The sequence below is a fragment of the Penicillium bovifimosum genome, assembly GCF_028826915.1.
Source record: "Penicillium bovifimosum strain IBT 22155 chromosome Unknown utg000006l_segment0_segment0, whole genome shotgun sequence".
Taxonomy (NCBI): Eukaryota; Fungi; Ascomycota; class Eurotiomycetes; order Eurotiales; family Aspergillaceae; genus Penicillium; species Penicillium bovifimosum.
The window spans coordinates 570,842-587,268 of record NW_026622715.1 but is presented as its reverse complement, the minus strand read 5'-3'; the positions used below and the strand labels follow the sequence as shown (position 1 = coordinate 587,268).

The 16,427-nt window shown below is 50.9% G+C and overlaps 9 protein-coding genes across 9 annotated transcripts; 4 read left to right on the top strand and 5 right to left on the bottom strand.

Moving 5' to 3' along the window:
• Positions 1-72: 72 nt before the first annotated feature.
• Positions 73-944, bottom strand: mrpl4 (mitochondrial 54S ribosomal protein uL29m; the record flags this gene model as incomplete). Its single annotated transcript, XM_056668601.1, has 3 exons — positions 73-228; positions 349-515; positions 581-944. 3 exons carry the CDS (start codon positions 942-944, stop codon positions 73-75), a joined length of 687 nt encoding a protein of 228 aa, XP_056518431.1.
• A 550-nt stretch (positions 945-1,494) lies between these two features.
• N7515_007856 (uncharacterized protein) lies at positions 1,495-1,761 on the bottom strand (the record flags this gene model as incomplete). The annotated part of the gene is made up of 1 exon (XM_056668600.1): positions 1,495-1,761. One exon carries the CDS (start codon positions 1,759-1,761, stop codon positions 1,495-1,497), a length of 267 nt encoding a protein of 88 aa, XP_056518430.1.
• N7515_007855 (NOT2/NOT3/NOT5 family protein) lies at positions 1,760-3,526 on the top strand (the record flags this gene model as incomplete). The annotated part of the gene is made up of 4 exons (XM_056668599.1): positions 1,760-1,846; positions 1,919-2,632; positions 2,685-3,362; positions 3,431-3,526. The coding sequence occupies 4 exons, from the start codon at positions 1,760-1,762 to the stop codon at positions 3,524-3,526; spliced, it is 1,575 nt and encodes a 524-aa protein (XP_056518429.1).
• Positions 3,527-3,792: 266 nt separating this feature from the next.
• Positions 3,793-4,858, bottom strand: gtmA (gliotoxin thiomethyltransferase; the record flags this gene model as incomplete). The annotated part of the gene is made up of 4 exons (XM_056668598.1): positions 3,793-4,181; positions 4,240-4,296; positions 4,354-4,392; positions 4,459-4,858. 4 exons carry the CDS (start codon positions 4,856-4,858, stop codon positions 3,793-3,795), a joined length of 885 nt encoding a protein of 294 aa, XP_056518428.1.
• Positions 4,859-5,605: 747 nt separating this feature from the next.
• On the top strand, positions 5,606-9,400 carry N7515_007853 (condensin subunit SMC2; the record flags this gene model as incomplete). Its single annotated transcript, XM_056668597.1, has 5 exons — positions 5,606-5,632; positions 5,684-5,724; positions 5,823-7,980; positions 8,034-8,408; positions 8,462-9,400. 5 exons carry the CDS (start codon positions 5,606-5,608, stop codon positions 9,398-9,400), a joined length of 3,540 nt encoding a protein of 1,179 aa, XP_056518427.1.
• Positions 9,401-10,119: 719 nt separating this feature from the next.
• On the top strand, positions 10,120-10,815 carry N7515_007852 (CUE domain-containing protein; the record flags this gene model as incomplete). Its single annotated transcript, XM_056668596.1, has 3 exons — positions 10,120-10,425; positions 10,520-10,632; positions 10,683-10,815. The coding sequence occupies 3 exons, from the start codon at positions 10,120-10,122 to the stop codon at positions 10,813-10,815; spliced, it is 552 nt and encodes a 183-aa protein (XP_056518426.1).
• A 345-nt stretch (positions 10,816-11,160) lies between these two features.
• Positions 11,161-12,087, bottom strand: psf2 (DNA replication protein PSF2; the record flags this gene model as incomplete). Its single annotated transcript, XM_056668595.1, has 3 exons — positions 11,161-11,278; positions 11,335-11,921; positions 11,974-12,087. The coding sequence occupies 3 exons, from the start codon at positions 12,085-12,087 to the stop codon at positions 11,161-11,163; spliced, it is 819 nt and encodes a 272-aa protein (XP_056518425.1).
• A 284-nt stretch (positions 12,088-12,371) lies between these two features.
• alg10 (dolichyl-P-Glc:Glc(2)Man(9)GlcNAc(2)-PP-dolichol alpha-1,2- glucosyltransferase) lies at positions 12,372-14,541 on the top strand (the record flags this gene model as incomplete). The annotated part of the gene is made up of 3 exons (XM_056668594.1): positions 12,372-13,269; positions 13,331-13,468; positions 13,532-14,541. The coding sequence occupies 3 exons, from the start codon at positions 12,372-12,374 to the stop codon at positions 14,539-14,541; spliced, it is 2,046 nt and encodes a 681-aa protein (XP_056518424.1).
• Positions 14,542-15,127: 586 nt separating this feature from the next.
• On the bottom strand, positions 15,128-15,838 carry N7515_007849 (dual specificity protein phosphatase family protein; the record flags this gene model as incomplete). Its single annotated transcript, XM_056668593.1, has 1 exon — positions 15,128-15,838. The coding sequence occupies one exon, from the start codon at positions 15,836-15,838 to the stop codon at positions 15,128-15,130; it is 711 nt and encodes a 236-aa protein (XP_056518423.1).
• Positions 15,839-16,427: the final 589 nt, after the last annotated feature.

Below are 16,427 nucleotides of genomic sequence, written 5' to 3'. Positions count from 1 at the left end.
ATACACAGTACTTGATTGATTGAAGTTGCGGCTTCACTTTGCCTGGGCCGTACCTTCGCCTTGTTCTCATGCTTATTGTTCTTTGTCCTTAGTCTGCTCAACTTCCACGTCGTCAAGCCCGTGGAAGTTCTCAGGACGGTATCCGCTTTTGTACAATCGCGAGGCGTCCTCCCAAGCATACCAGCGTTCACGCAGGACGTGCTTGATGTTCTTCATGGTGCTCTTGATCTAACGATATCAATGTTGTTAGTGATGTCCAGAAATAGCAATGACGAGGAGAAGGGTCCTCGATAGATGTGCAAATCGTATGAACGAGAATGACCGGTGTCCAGCCAGGGTAAGACTCACCACCTTATCCCGTCCCTGAGACTCAAAGTCACCATAGCCGGGCTTCAATCGGGTTCTCTCGAAATCAGAGGTGTAAATGCGGTTTCGCTCCCGAACGCACACATGCCACAAAGCGTGGAGGTCTTCCCAACTTCTCTCCCGGAGTTCTTGAATACCCCATGAACGTCCTAGATTGTCCACAATCAGCACTGTCGATGCTCACCCTATAATATTTGAAAGGAATTGAACTAACCATGAGCGTTGTCATATTCAGGGGTAGATAATGCTGTCCGATCCGGGGGGAAGAAAGCCCAGAGTCCGTGATTGGGGTTCGTTTCCCGGGGTTGCATGTCTTCCGGTGACACTGGTTTGGGCAACGGCCATCTTGACACAGTGAATGGGGTTCTGGGACCGGTTCGGTGGATAGCCGACACACCACGGTTTTTGCTCTTGTCGCGTCGAGGGTTAGCGCTCACCGGGACAGTCGAAGAAAAGCTCGAAGACTGGACGGCTGACACCGTGACGGGAAGACGAAGTGATGGCGCGAGATAGGTAGGAGGCAGCTCAGCCATGCCCAGCCCTCTCAGGCGGCCGGCAATGCGTGGAATTGGCTGCATGATTGTGGTGGCCCAAGATGGTCGAGTCTGAGATTGATGGCCTTTCTTTTCGCAAAGGCGGCAAGGCTCGTCACGTGCCACGGCGGTAACCAGCAGTCCAGGACTTGATGCGAAGTCTCGGGTTCATCGGGTCTACTCTCGCATATTCGCATTTTAGTTTATCCCAGTCTTCATCTTTCATATATTAAATAAGTCCTTCTAACCCTCTTTCAAACAGCCTTTATCCAACTATTCTCAGTTGTCATCCTTTCCCATCAAGGCCTCGTCCGCGGTTAACTGGAGACTGGCCTGTGCATTCTCATGCACCCGCGCGGCTGACCGCCCAATCGACTCGCTCAGCGGAGCAGCGCCGCATCCAACGTGACCAGCCTTTGTGGATTGTTCTCCCCTCCACAGATTCAAGTCAGTGGATTATTCTGACGATCTTTTTGTTTGTTACGAAATATTGCGGATTCTGGAAACCAGCTCCCTCTCAGGAAGCCTCGATTATGAATAGACCAGGTTCGTCAAATCCCTTCAATGCCTTTGCGCACCGTTATACCCCATCCTATCATCTACCCACCTCCGCCGAGCCCTTGATTGTTTCTGTGCAGAGATATCCTCTGTCTAATGGGGAGGGTTTCTTGGCGTCATGAAGTGCAGGGGAGCACGCCGTAAGCTTTGATGCTGGTGGTCCTACATTTGCGACCGAGACATTTGCAAGGAGCGTGTTCACACATTCCTGTGTTGCGGTGTTATCCGCGCAGCCCTTGGTCCAACCATCGCGCTGACTTTCCACGATTGTGTCGGTCTCAGGCCTGCAGCCGTTGAGAGGCATGTCCGGATTTCCCACGCACCAACAAGCACAAGCTCAAACTGCATCGTTTACCTCCGCGCGATTGCTTAACGGGAAACTGGGTGCGGTGCCTCAAGTCATACTCTTTGGACACTTCAGATCATTTCTACGAAGGGATTCTAACATGCGAGTCCAATAGGAAGTGGTGCAAATTGGAGCTTCAATTTACCAACTAGCGGATCGTCTGGCCTACAGAGCAATCAACAGCGCACAATGGGAACCATGGGAAGCTTTGCACAAAGTCTTGGAGGATCACAATCTGCAGCACCACTTGATCTGTCGTAAGTGCTCACTTGCCTTGGTTTGCGGTGGTCTCCTATCACTCTGGATCCTCGAGTTTGTCTCCGAACTGACATGGTCGGGTGATATTAGGGAGTTTCCTTCGCTATCAGGCGCATCACAGCAATCACAGTCACAGACCCCCGGTCAGCTAATGTGGGCCAACGCAAGTCAACGCGCTGCTCAGCAAACACCTGTCCAAAGACAACAGCACCCTCCGTCGTCGCAAGCTCCCTCTCGTCCCTCGCAACCTCAAGGGCTCCCTACGCCTCAACAATCGCAGACAGCACACGATGATATGTTTCCATCCGGTTCACAATTTGCCAATCGACTCGACGATTTTAGAAATGGTGGGCAGGGCATCAGTAGCCAACTTGGTGCTGGTGGCCAACCTCAGACCGGCAATATTGAGGAATTCCCCCCTTTGGGTCGGAATGCTGCCGCTGAGCTCCCCCTCGGTCGAACTGGCTCATTGATGCAGGGTGCAGGATTTGGAGGATATGGATCTGGTATAGGGACATCAGGATCACTAGGCAGCCAGGTGCCCAATGGAATTTTGGGACAAGAGAAAGAGGTAACTTCATCCGATCATGCTCACTTATCAGAGGGTGCTAATTTTGCAACAGGGTTTGAACAATGGCGTACTGCCAGGTCAACGTAACTTCAGTGACCCACAACAGCTACAGCAGCGACTGCCAGAAAGCGCCGAGAGCCAGGATGTATCCAATGCACCCCAAAGTACCGAACAACCGCCTCTCGCACAAATGAGTGAACTTGACCGTTTTGGGTTAGCGGGTTTATTGCGCATGATTCACAGCGAGAGTCCCGATGTTGCAAGTCTCGCCGTTGGCCAAGACCTGATGACCTTAGGATTGGATTTGAATCAGGCCGAGTATGGGTCACTTCATTTTGTCATCAACTACCCATGGCTAACGCGCTTTTCATGCAGACCTTTGCACACATCATTCGCTTCACCGTTCGTGTCATCGATGTCAGCAGTTCCTTTGGAACAGGATTTCTCTTTGCCGGCTTGTTACAACGTCGCCAATATTCAGCCTCTCCAGTCTCGTATTCCGGGCTTCAGTGACGAGACGCTGTTCTTTATATTCTACAGCATGCCTCGAGATATCATGCAAGAATTAGTGGCTGAGGAATTGATGGGTCGTAAATGGCGCTATCACAAACTCGAACGTTGCTGGTTGACTCGCGATGAGACATATCCTGGACCGGTTGATGTTGAGCGCGGTGTGACGGAGCGTGGCGTATATCTTTTGTGGGATCCTTCCAGCTGGAAGAAAGTCCGAGTACGTACCTCGCAGTCCTCTCCTTGGACTCAAAAGAATCCGCTGAGCTAATCCCTCGATCCTCACAGCGTGAGTTCATCCTTCGATATGAAGATTTGGACAACAGGTTGGACCCTAGCCGAAACGCGGCCCGCGCCCCTGGTGCGGCGCATCATGCCTCATGATTTAAGGTTGATACGAGCCAGGTCAGGTGCACAGAGTTTGAGTAATCAAATATGGCGTTTGGTTTGCTATCTATGTAACAATGTTCAGGGGTGGCTGATAGTACATTACCCTTTGAGGCCGTGGCAGGCCTGTTTCTCCGAGAATTTACGGACAATATGGGAAATCAGGATACGGTATTTGAGAATCGATGGCTTGACGACCTTGTTAGATTATAAGAAGGCGTAAATATCTCCATTTCTTACAAATCATTGAAGCAATCTTTGATCTAGCGAGACTTCCGCGCAGTAGACAGAATGGCCACCCATTCTGTCTCGATGTCATCGTCTCCAAAAGTATCTTCCAAGTATCTTTCCAGTGCCGGACGGACCTTGTCCGCGTTTTCCTTTCGCTGCTCCTCAGTCCAGAATGACATTACCATGATGGGCAAGACCAGCATAGTCATCTCCAGAAAAATAGAAGGCGTGAGAGTCAGCTTGTCTCTTCTGACACAGACATCGATCTCCTGAAACCCACGCTCTTCGAGCTGGGACTCGATCCACGGCTTCGAGTGCCAATGCCCATCCGTCATGACAGAGACCATCTTTTCGACTTCAGGGAAAGGCAGATTGCCTGGCATGCTTTCAATTGCCCCTCGCGCGATGGAAACAGAGCCAGCTATTCAATCGTCAGTTGCTTCTGATATCCGACGGGTTCTCTTCATCTCGACACTCACGCAGCATCCAGGTTGAGAAGGCAATGGTTCCACCGGGCTGGAGCATTCGGACGGTTTCTAAACGTAGTCCATGTCAGACTGGCAATACTACAATCAAGCATGGAATGCCCCTACCATCCAGAGCTTTCAGAGATTCCGGAAGTGCCATGTAGACTGCAGAAGGAAGGAACATTGTCAGCCAGGTCAGGTCGCGTCACGGTGCAAGCAGACACAACTCACCAAAGGAACTGAAAATATGCGAATAATAATCGCTGGGGAGGTCAGGCTTTTGTGCATCCACAAGCTTGGTCTCCGCGTTCTCCCAGCCCTCTTGCTGCATGCGGTGCTCAGTGTATGCGAGTACTGCTGGCGAGATGTCGCCACAGGTCAGTTTCCACTTCTTCTTGACAATGCCATCGACTTTGTCATTGAGGATACTGGAGATGACGCCAGTACCGCATGCATTGTCGAGGATCACAAGGGGTTGGTCTGGGTTCGCCTTCGACTCCGCGCACACTTTGCTCTGGTCCACCAGTAGTTCCGCAAATGTGCGAGTAACTATCTCCCCACGCTTGAACGAGGAAGCATAGGCTTCACTCTTGAAGAGTGTCTCAACGTCATTTCTTGCAGCCACTGCCATGGTAGGTATGGAGGTAGGTAAAGGTTAATGATCAACCTAGGTGATCAATGTAAAAATATGTTACGAATATGGTTCTGCGGGAGTTGTGTAGTAAAGACCCTGGAAGATCAAGGGGACTTGCCGGGTCTTCCAGCCCCTTTAAATAATCACTGGCACTGACCTCGATGTTTCCTGATCAACCCAACAATGTGCTCAGAAGTGTCCGAGAATGTCTCCGTGAGTGGATACCAGTCGAATCAGTCCTATGCATCACCAAATGAGGCCAATGAGAGTGCATATGACCACAAATCTGCTCATGCCACGTCAATTCAAGGTTTGATTATTTCTAATGATGAAGATAGGTTCTGAGGAGGCAACTCAAGCATACGAAGTAGTGACCACCCTCGGAATACATAGATCATGATCGATCGGCAAGATATGAGCGTCATGTGGTCAAGGTGGAACTTTTAGACAGTCAATCTAGACTATGGCATAATGGCTTACCAGCCTTCGCTTCCATATGTCATAGAAATCATATCCTTGCTGTCGGAGACAAATGGATGAGAAGTCGCCGAGCCGCACTTCTTTATACTTCGATATCACGTGAGGACAAAGCCCCCGCGCTGACATCAGCAACGCGGCGCGCCAGACCTAAATGGGCAAACCATCAACAGCTCGTGCGGCAAAACAATCAATCCCCTCCACTCCCCATCTGGCCGATCCATGCCACTCTCCTAGCGAGCAGAACGCCGTTTCGGAGTCGCAACCATGAGGATTACGGAAATTGTCATAGATGTGAGCTCCTACATTGGTCACTGTTATTCATCACGCTAACTGAGTCGCCAGGGCTTCAAATCGTACGCTGTGCGTACGGTTATCTCGGGATGGTATGCAATCCTCCGTGTCCAAGCTTGAATTGAACCATGGCTTTGGTTGAATCTACAGCAATTCCGGATTCGTGGGACTAACTGACGGCGCGACGTAGGGACGAATCCTTCAACTCAATCACTGGTCTGAACGGCAGTGGTAAATCCAATATCCTCGATGCTATTTGCTTCGTGCTCGGTATCACCAACATGACCACGGTCCGCGCGCAAAACCTCCAAGACCTTATCTACAAGCGCGGCCAAGCCGGTGTCACGAAAGCTAGCGTTACCATCGTTTTCGACAACCGAGATACCGCGAAATCTCCCATCGGATTCGAAGAATATGCGAATATCTCGGTGACGCGACAGATTGTGCTAGGCGGCACGAGCAAATATTTGATCAATGGCCACCGTGCGCAACAACAGACCGTCCAGAACCTGTTCCAGAGTGTCCAGCTGAACATCAACAATCCAAACTTCCTCATTATGCAGGGCCGCATCACGAAAGTCCTGAACATGAAATCGGTCGAAATCTTGTCAATGATTGAGGAGGCAGCTGGCACACGAATGTTTGAGGATCGAAGAGAGAAGGCAAACAGGACAATGGGAAAGAAGGAGCTGAAGCTGCGCGAGATCGAAGAGTTGCTGAAGGAAGAGATTGAGCCCAAACTCGAGAAGCTACGGTCGGAAAAGCGAGCTTTCCTCGACTTCCAGCAAACTCAGAATGATCTCGAGCGCTTGACGCGACTTGTCGTTGCCCATGACTACGTTCGTGGCGGCGAGCGATTGCGGGTTGCAGGCGAGGAGTGCGAGAATAAACGCAACAAAGTTGAAGCACTCGAAAATAATGCGATCAAGCTCAAAAATGAGATCGCTCACCTGGAAGAGGACGTGGAGCGAGTGCGCTCGGCTCGCGACAAGGAACTCCGAAAAGGCGGGAAGTTCCAGGGCCTTGAAGATGAGGTCAAGCACTACTCGCACGAGTTAGTCCGACTTACCACGGTCTTTGATCTCAAAAACTCCAGCATGGCTGAAGAGAAGGAGAAACGGCGGACGATCCAGAAGACGGTCACTGATCTTGAGAAAGTCTTGAAGGAGAAGCGTGAGATCTACGAGAAGCTTCAGGCGCAGTATGACACAGCCAAGGCCGAATTGGATGCACAGACTGTAGAGGTGGAGCAAAAGGAGGAGCTGCTCCAGACGTTGCAGACCGGTGTTGCCTCAAAGGAAGGCCAAGAAAGCGGCTACCAGGGTCAACTGCAAGATGCCCGAAACCGCGCAAGCAATGCAGCCACCGAACAAGAGCAAGCAAAGCTTAAGATCAACCATCTGGAGAAACGAATCAAAGAGGAAGAGCCTCGCGCAAAGAAGGCGAAGGAACAAAACTCGGGGCTCTTGCGGGATCTCGAAGGATTGAAGTCCCAAGCTAGTAAGCTCGAGTCAGAGCTGACTCGGCTCGGATTTGAGCCTGGCAAGGAGGAACATATCTACCAGGAGCAGACTGGCCTTCAGCGAGATATTCGCGACCTCCGTCAACGGGCCGATGGTCTCAAGCGACAGGCCGCGAACATTGACTTCAACTACTCAGACCCTCACCCCAACTTTGATCGGTCCAAAGTCAAAGGTTTGGTGGCTCAGCTCTTCACTCTCAACAAAGATCAAGTTTCCGCCGCGACTGCTCTGGAGATCTGTGCGGGTGGTCGACTTTACAACGTGGTCGTGGACAGCGCAGAGACCGGTACTCAACTGCTTCAGCGCGGCAAGCTGCGCAAGCGCGTGACTATCATCCCCCTTAATAAGATCTCCGCTTTCAAGGCCTCTGCGGAAAAGATTGGAGCTGCACAGAGGCTAGCCCCCGGAAAAGTTGATCTCGCTCTGTCCTTGGTTGGGTACGACGAGGAAGTGCTGGCGGCGATGAACTACGTCTTTGGCAACACACTCATCTGCAACGATGCTGAAACGGCCAAGAAGGTGACATTTGATCCGTCAGTCCGAATGAAGAGTGTCACGCTGGAAGGTGATGTATATGATCCGTCTGGAACACTTTCGGGCGGAAGCTCTCCCAATTCCAGTGGTGTTCTCGTCACTTTGCAAAAACTCAATGAAATCGTCAAGGAGTTGCGGAGCAAGGAACGACAGCTTGCGACTCTGGAAGATCATATGGACAAGGAGAAGAAGAAGCTCGACGCCGTTCGCTCCATCAAACAGAATCTTGATCTCAAGACCCACGAGATCAAACTCACTGAGGAGCAAATTAGCAGCAACTCTTCATCTTCGGTGTGTTTCTATCCCATGATATTACCTGCAACGCGCGACTAACCCAAGATAAGATTATTCAAGCTGTTGAGGAGATGAGAGCAAACATCGAGCAACTCAAGAAAGACATTGTCGACGCTAAGTCTCGCCAAACCGAAGCATCCAAGGATATCAAGCGAATTGAGAAAGACATGAGTGAATTCGACAATAACAAAGATAGTAAGCTGGAGGAACTACAAACCACGCTAGACAAACTCAAGAAAAGTCTGGTGAAGAATTCTAGCTCGGTCAAAGAGCTGCAGAAGGAATTGCAAACTTCCAGGCTAGACTCCGAACAAGTCGGAAGCGATTTGTCTGCAGCCGAAGAGCAGTTGGTCGAGTCCGACAACACCTTAAAGGCCCAAAGTGAGGAGATCGAGTCACAAAAGCGGGAGCAGGCGCGACTCAAGGTATGCAATCTCCTCTCGACATTTCTCGATGGCCTTTTAGCTGACTGTTGCAGGATGCCCATGACATCGCGCAAGCTCAACTTGATGACGAGCGGGCCAAGTTGACCGGCTTTGACGAGGAACTACGAGAGTTGGAACAAGCTATAAAGAGCAAATCCTCTCAAATCACAGAGGACGGCCTCGAAGCGCAGAAGCTCGGTCACCAGCTCGAGAAGCTACAAAAGGATCAACACACTGCTAGCCAAGCCGTGGCTCACATGGAACAGGAACATGAATGGATCGCGGACGAGAAAGAGCAATTCGGACGTGCCAACACTCCCTACAATTTCCAGAACCAGAACATTGCCGAGTGCAAGTCTACCCTTCGTAATTTGACGGAGCGATCTCAGGGCATGAAGAAAAAGATCAACCCGAAGGTCATGAACATGATCGACAGCGTCGAGAAAAAGGAAGCTGCTCTCAAGAACATGATGAAGACGGTCATTCGTGACAAGCGAAAGATCGAAGAGACTATCATGAATCTTAACGAATACAAGAAGGAAGCTCTCCACAAAACATGGGTCAAGGTCAATGGCGACTTTGGGCAGATCTTCAACGAGCTTCTACCGGGTAGTTTCGCCAAACTCGACCCTCCGGAGGGCAAAGACATCACCGATGGCCTCGAAGTGAAAGTATCCCTGGGCAAAGTGTGGAAGCAGAGCTTGACAGAACTGAGTGGTGGTCAACGTTCCCTCATTGCTCTGTCATTGATCATGGCGCTCTTGCAATTCAAACCAGCACCGATGTACATTCTGGATGAGGTTGACGCCGCATTGGATCTTTCACACACGCAAAACATCGGTCGGCTGATCAAGACCCGTTTCAAGGGATCTCAGTTCATCGTCGTCTCGTTGAAGGATGGCATGTTCCAAAATGCCAACCGCATCTTCCGCACGCGGTTCAGCGAGGGAACCAGTATTGTTCAGGCATTGACGCCTGCGGATATGAAATAAGCATGCACATGAGGTCGATTGTGCATAGTTTCTCTTGTTTTTTTGTGCTGGTCCGGTGGTGTGATCATCCCTCGGCTATGGTGTTCGATTGTTTTCGGATGGGAATGGATCTTTTTTTATGACTTATGCATGGTAAATCTTATTTCTTTCAATGGCTCCTTGCCTTTCGCATATACCAAGTCCAATTCTGTAGGAACCTCCCGTCATAAGCAGAGTTGTGGATTCATTTAACGGTGTGCTGAACATAGTCATACATCGTGCGAGAGGAAACAGCTAACGAAGTCATGTGCTCGATTTCATTTCATATAGATGAGATTCTATCATCCTAACTCCTAAGCATGATCCGACGGAGCAAAAAAGAAAACAATATATAGTTGCTTCAGGCTCATACCGACCTGATTGCCTGTGTAGTTCGAATGTTGTCGGAGACTTGACGGATAAACTCCGATTCCCGCATTTATGACGGCACGTGCCCACCTCTCGACCTGACAGGCTGACCGTCTTGTGCCACCTTCCAAGCAGTCCGATCTTACTATAACGCCCCGCGCATTGCGCCCATACAGAACGATACAATATTAATATTTTACCGGTACCTATTATATCAAACAACTCACGTCTTGTCTCTCTCAAACCAATTCAGCCAACTGTCAACAAACCCACACCGCCGACCTTGGGACCTCGAACACCTGACACGACTTGCGCTCTGCGGCCAATTCATGATGACGGAAGAAGAACACTCATTGAATATACCATCGCTTCTGACGCTTGCGGTAGTATCCTACTTTGTACTCCGATGGTTCTTCAAACGCGATGACGGCTCCGCGGGTGGCGGCCGAGGCCGGGGTCGTGGCAACGCCGTCGACCCGGCACAGGTGGAACAGATTGCGCAGATGTTCCCGCAATTAAGCACCCGGGATATAATGTGGGATCTGCAGCGGAACGGGGGAGTGTTGCAGCGACGACAGAGAGGATCCTCACAGGGCGTGGATTGGAAACTGTACGTATTCGCTGATGCTGACAAGAATGTCCCGCCTCGTGTTTACCTGAAGCAATTTGGCTCCAGTCTTTGAAGACTCCCTTGAAACTGGTATTAGAGCATTGGCTAATTCGGATTCTTAGCCTCCACCTTCGTTCCAGCCTCCGGTCGCAATTCCCTCCACCAACACCCCGCCGACGCAGACTACGACAGCCGCACCGGCACTTAAAGCGGACGGACAAGACTTGATTTCTCGGTATAACCTGCGCGAGAAGGCCGCCAGTCCGCCTGCTGACTCACAACAAGAGGCACCCCCTCCAAGACCACTTGGTCTCAGAACAAAGAAGAGCGTCAGCAACTGTTGCAGAAGCGTCGGGACGACATGATCTTGGCAGCACGGAGGAAGATGATGCAAAAGAATCAAGGCGATGCACAATAATCCGAGCCCCGGTATTCTCGTCTGTTGGTAATGTGTCTCAGCTGTTGATGCAATTGGACAACCCCGGCCGCATTGTTTCCCTGGTGCCGATATACCCTTTCTATTATTTCCAGTTTACCTCGCAACATCATCTCTCCTCTTTGTTTGTATTTAAGCGTTCACATGCTGTATGGTGTTAGTTAAATTGGAACAGTTTTGGTTACAACCGTTGGTCGCTGGACCAGAAGGGTATATCGGACTATATACATGAAAGTCGTTTGGACATTGGTCTGCGTCACATATGCACCGATTAACTCCGAATGAAAAGATACCCAAAAACTCAAGGGAAATAAGGACCTCAGATGCTCAGAACTCCATATAATCTTCTTCCTCATCGTCGTCCTGGGTGCCATTGTACCCGCCATTCGCCCTCTGCTCGGCCATCTGTTCGCGTCGGGCCTGTTCTTTAGAAGACCCAATTCTCCTGTAAATGCGTTAGTGATGAGGACTTGTCACACGAGTCCCGATCGACAAACATACCGAAGACCATCCACCACGCCAGTAACAAATCCTCGCTCTTCTCCCAACTCCATAGAACCAACACCTGTCAAAGCGACGCCACCACCACCCGTCGCCGCGGCATCCAAGACATCGATTCCAGACCTCATTTTCGCCATGCGCACCTCCCGTAGGTCTTTAAGTAACCTGCGTATTTGATCCGGATCCATGAGATCATCGCTGGCTGCCTCGAGCAGCAAATTCCCAACCTCGACCCAGTGAAAGGGCAGTGAGGGAGGATCCCGCGAAGAAGCCACGGGCTGTGCTGTATTTTGGGGTAGGAAAGGTGGCGCTGCATAGTATCTATTGCCATCGGGGGTATACTGCGGTCGAGCGGTTGGGAGGGCGCCTTGGTCTAAGATGCTCGGTTGGCCGGGTAGGGGAGGAGGTGGAGAGAATGCATTCTTGTAATCTTGGTGCTGGGACTCGACTTCGAGGATGAGGGCCAATGGCTCTGGGTGGAGCCATGCTGGGGGTATGATGTTGGCACGACGTTGGCGTTTGAGGAGCAGCGCAAGCCAGAGGGGGAGGGAGGCACGTCGGGGAGGAACGAGTGGCTCAACGGGACCCTGGAAGTGGTTAGCTTTAGATCGCTGGGAGTTTGGATAGAGGCGCATTCACTCCTAGTAGCTCGAGGCCTTCTAGACGCTGGCGGGGCACAATCGTCACTGTTTCCATCTCCGCCAGGAAGGCAATCTCTGACGCCGTGACGCCCCGTGGAAGAGGGAAAGCCATTGACTGTGTATGCGCGGTGATAGGAGGGTAGCAGTAGGGAGATAGTTGTGACTGTCACAGGTCAATTGTTGTTTGTGGTGAGAAGGGACAGTCGCATCCTTGTCGTAGGTGCGTAGGCAATTGCGACCTTTCAGCTTCGCTCTGCGGTTTGGTCGTCTCTTTACGCTTGTTGATTTTTTTTTAATTTTCTTCGATTCCTTTGACAGGCTCCTGCTTCGCTCTCATAACTTAAGATCCTTGATCCACTGGGATAATTTTGGTCACGTCCAACGCGTTATCGCGATATGGCGCGTTTGACAAGTTTGCATCGATCTTCAAGCTCCAGCTCCGAGTGGGACGCCGACGCCGAGCAAGCTAAGCTCATCTGGCGAATGTACATGGTGACTGCAGCTAATTATTTGGACAGCATGGTCAATCCTATAGAATCCCAACGCAGCCGGGGTGCTCGATGGTTTGTTCCATTCGGCCTGGTCTTGATCCCTCTCTGGGTGAGCCTGGTCAATAAGGCCGTTCCGGAACCCTATCTGGACGAAGTCTTTCATGTCCCTCAAGCACAGGCATACTGGGCGCATAAGTGGTCGCAATGGGATCCAAAGCTTACAACACCGCCAGGCCTGTATCTGTGCTCATACATTCTCTTCTCCGTTGTGTTGCTCTTACGCGGCTCCCCGACAAAGCTCACTCCGGATGTTCTGCGCATGACGAACGTTGGTGCGACATCGGTTATTTTCCCCTGGAGGCTACAAAAGCTATCTGATACGATACACAGAACGATGAATACACGACCAGTGGGAGCGAACTTGAACCATACCGTGTTGAACATCTGCTTGTTCCCTCCGTTGTTCTTCTTTTCTGGTCTGTACTACACCGATATCCTTGCTTTGCTCGTCGTCGTGGAGACATACAATTGGGACCTGAAGAGGGACGCAGAAAGAGACCCGGAAGCAGCACCCCGCAATCGTATCTGGGAGACACTGGGATTTTTGGCCTTCGCCCTGGCTGCTCTTGTCTGTCGGCAGACCAATATCTTCTGGGTGTCGGTTTTCCTCGGTGGACTCCAAGTTGTCCGCAAAATCCGAAAGTCCGCCACGCCTTGCCAGTCCTCTAAAGTGTTGACTATTGTGAAGCAAAGTCAACAGAATGAGGTCTACGATCCCCTCGTTTCGGAAGCTTCCTTGGAAGGTAATATACTCCATTGGGCATAATACATGAAGCATGGTGATGATTCTGACCGAAGTGTTAGACTATTATAAGACGGCTATCTCACTTGCAGCTGTTGGCTTGCGAAAGCCCCTTACCATCCTAGTCTCTGTCGTCCCTCACCTCATTGTCCTTGGGGTATTTGGCGCGTTTGTACTCTGGAACAACGGCGTTGTCCTAGGTAAGCGTGGATTGTCTTATTTGACAGCAATGGGAACCTCGACTAACAACTGCTACCAACCAGGCCACAAAGAATTTCATAGTGCGGGTATTCACCTGGCTCAGATGCTCTACATCTGGCCGTATTTCGCCTTCTTCTCGTGGCCACTTTTTGTCATTCCTTTGGTCAACATCCTCGCCTTCAAGCCACTTCCCAAATCTCTGGACCTAGGCCTCCCACCGAAGCAAAGGAATTACCCGAAACTCAAGGCGGCTCTGATTGTCATCCCGCTCATGCTTACCGTGGTACACTTCAACACCATTGTGCACCCCTTCACTCTTGCTGATAACCGGCACTACGTGTTCTATGTGTTCCGCATTCTTTTGTGTCACCCAGCAGTCAAGTATGCTGCAGTCCCGATCTATTTCATCTGTGGATGGGTCGTGCTATCCGCCTTTGGATTCACCACGTTACAACGCCCGCCGAAAACACTACGCGTGCAGCAGTCGGCTCCAGCAGCACCCCCAGCTCCGGCACCAGCCCCCGCTGCCAAAGAGTCTAATACCACTTCGTCTCCCGCGCGCAAGCCTGCGCAAGCACATCAGCAGCCACCGAAGGGAGCGAAAAGGCCCAACCGACCCAATCGCAAGAACGACAAGAAGGTCGAAAAAACCGAAAAGACTGCGCCCGTCTCAGATCCACACGGCCCTGAGGTTCTGGCTAAAGTCCAGCAGCACATTCTGACGCGGCAGAAAGAATTGCCGGAACCACCGCGCGCTAGCTTCGTTCTTATTTGGCTGGCCGCTACTGCGCTTTCTCTCATCACAGCACCGCTCGTCGAGCCTCGCTATTTCATTATTCCGTGGGTCATGTGGCGTGTGCATCTTCCTCCTTTGCCATGCCTGTTGAGGGATCGCGAAACGAGACCCCGGACCGAGGAAGCTAAGCGTCGTGCTGACTTTATCATCAATGCCCCCAAATTTGTGGAGACGGCTTGGTTCTTGATCATTAATTTGATAACCGGTTATGTCTTCCTGTACAAAGGCTTTGAGTGGCCCCAGGAGCCCGGTAAGGTCCAGCGATTTATGTGGTGATGCTCTCCATGTCGGTCTGTTATCCTGTGGCTTGAGATTTCGCTTGTAATATTGGGACCTGTGATTTACTACATGTTTTGCCGTTCCCGGCCTAGCTCCCCAATACGCTGTTCTGTAACCTCTCTCTGTCGCCGAACATAAAAGACCTGACCTCCCCAGTTCGCCCTCTTTTCTCCTCCATCTCCCTCCCCAGTTCGCCCTCTTTTCTCCTCCATCTCCCTCCCCTCAACTCCTCTATCTTGCACTCATCGCCACCCCCTTTCTTTCACTCTGGCCCCCACCGACTCCTGCGCATTGGCTTTCAGCCCGACGCACTGCCCCTTTCATTTCACCGGAGATGCCGCTCGATCGAACGCTCAGCTCGTTCTCACCACTTCCCGTCCCCTGTGCTGGAATGGCAGTCGCCCAGGAGTAGAATCACTGGGATGATCTAGCCCACAGCCGCATCGTTGTGATTTCATGTCGACAGCCCAACTTCTTCCTAAAGAGAGTGACTGTCCATCATTCTACGAAGCAATCTAGGTCTCACTCTGCAACTGCGCCATCTTGGTATTTTGATGGGATTTCTAGCAAACGGGTGCAGTTATTAGAGGTTCTGGGGTGCAAGTGGCTCATTTCCCGTGAGCCCTCTTTTTCTGAGAAGAACGGCCCGATGTTCCAGAAATGCTTTGTATGCTGGTTTCGGGATAGTCCTATCTTCGTTCTCCCATACTTGGTATCTAACCTCCCAAACTTGAAGTTGACGAGTAAAATTCGTGCTCGGCTTGATTTTTTGCTTTGATTGAACAAAATGCAATACGTCTGCTTGCTGCATGTCGAACTTGCGCATGAGATAGGCAATGATAATCGTCGGCGAGCGTGATATTCCAAGATCGCAGTGAATTAATATCGCCTCCGAAGCTGCACCGCGCTGCTCGTCATTCGTTTGTTTGTGCTCGACGGGTAAGGAGAGCAATGAGGAAAGAGCTGGGGATGCCATTTGGTCGATGAAGTCGCAAATATCACTCATATGGGCAAGGAGGTCTTGGGTCGACGAATCTGCACACTGAACCCATTTGTGACGATGTTCTGGAACGCCTGCCTCTCTTGTAGTAGTGTTCCACCATACCCATCGAGCATCAGTAAGAGAGACAATTGCGTTGATATGGTTCTCTTGAGGCATTTCTCGTTTGTATGATGACTCGACATTTCCCAGGAAGAGACCAGGGACAATCTGCCTCATCCGGGCCGTGAATGCCATCTCCCACTTCTTGTTCCTATCCTTCTGAGCATTTTCTCCTGTTGCATTTTCGCCCATTGTGTTATTTTGTGCTCCCTTAAAGCTGGGTGGTAATAGTTGAGGTATTAGAGGTTGCTCGTCAGGTTAAGGGTAATGCGTAGTTGTGGTGTGTGGTTTCGAGGTGACCCCCGGGCCAACGTGGGGTTCGCTGACTCTGACCATCAAAGATTGAGGAAAAGAAGTGGCTGATTTCTGTAACCCCAGCTTATGGACTTCGACCGCCAACCAGCCTCAAATTGTGCAGGGGATAGCGGTTAATTCTTTTTTGGTGGGCCGGCAGTTGTAGTCTTGTTACCTTGTAGACGCGAAACACCTGAATCGCCTGATCTTTGGGCCTTGGGTATGGGTAGCTGAGGTCCGAGTAGTGGTAGATACTCTAAAGTGTCATTCGGTGATATGTTCTGCCTCCAAAATGGATGAATATACGTTGAAACAGGCTGCTTTACCTTAGTAGCCGGGCGATTCGGTGGGCAAATTGAAGGCGGCGAGGGCCCATTGTGATAAAGGGGCAAGCGGTGTGGCTCTCTGAGCAATATGCACTTGGTCGTGCAGAAAATTGAGCCAATAAGATGAGGTTTGGTTACATAAGGCGTTGTATTAGCTAAGA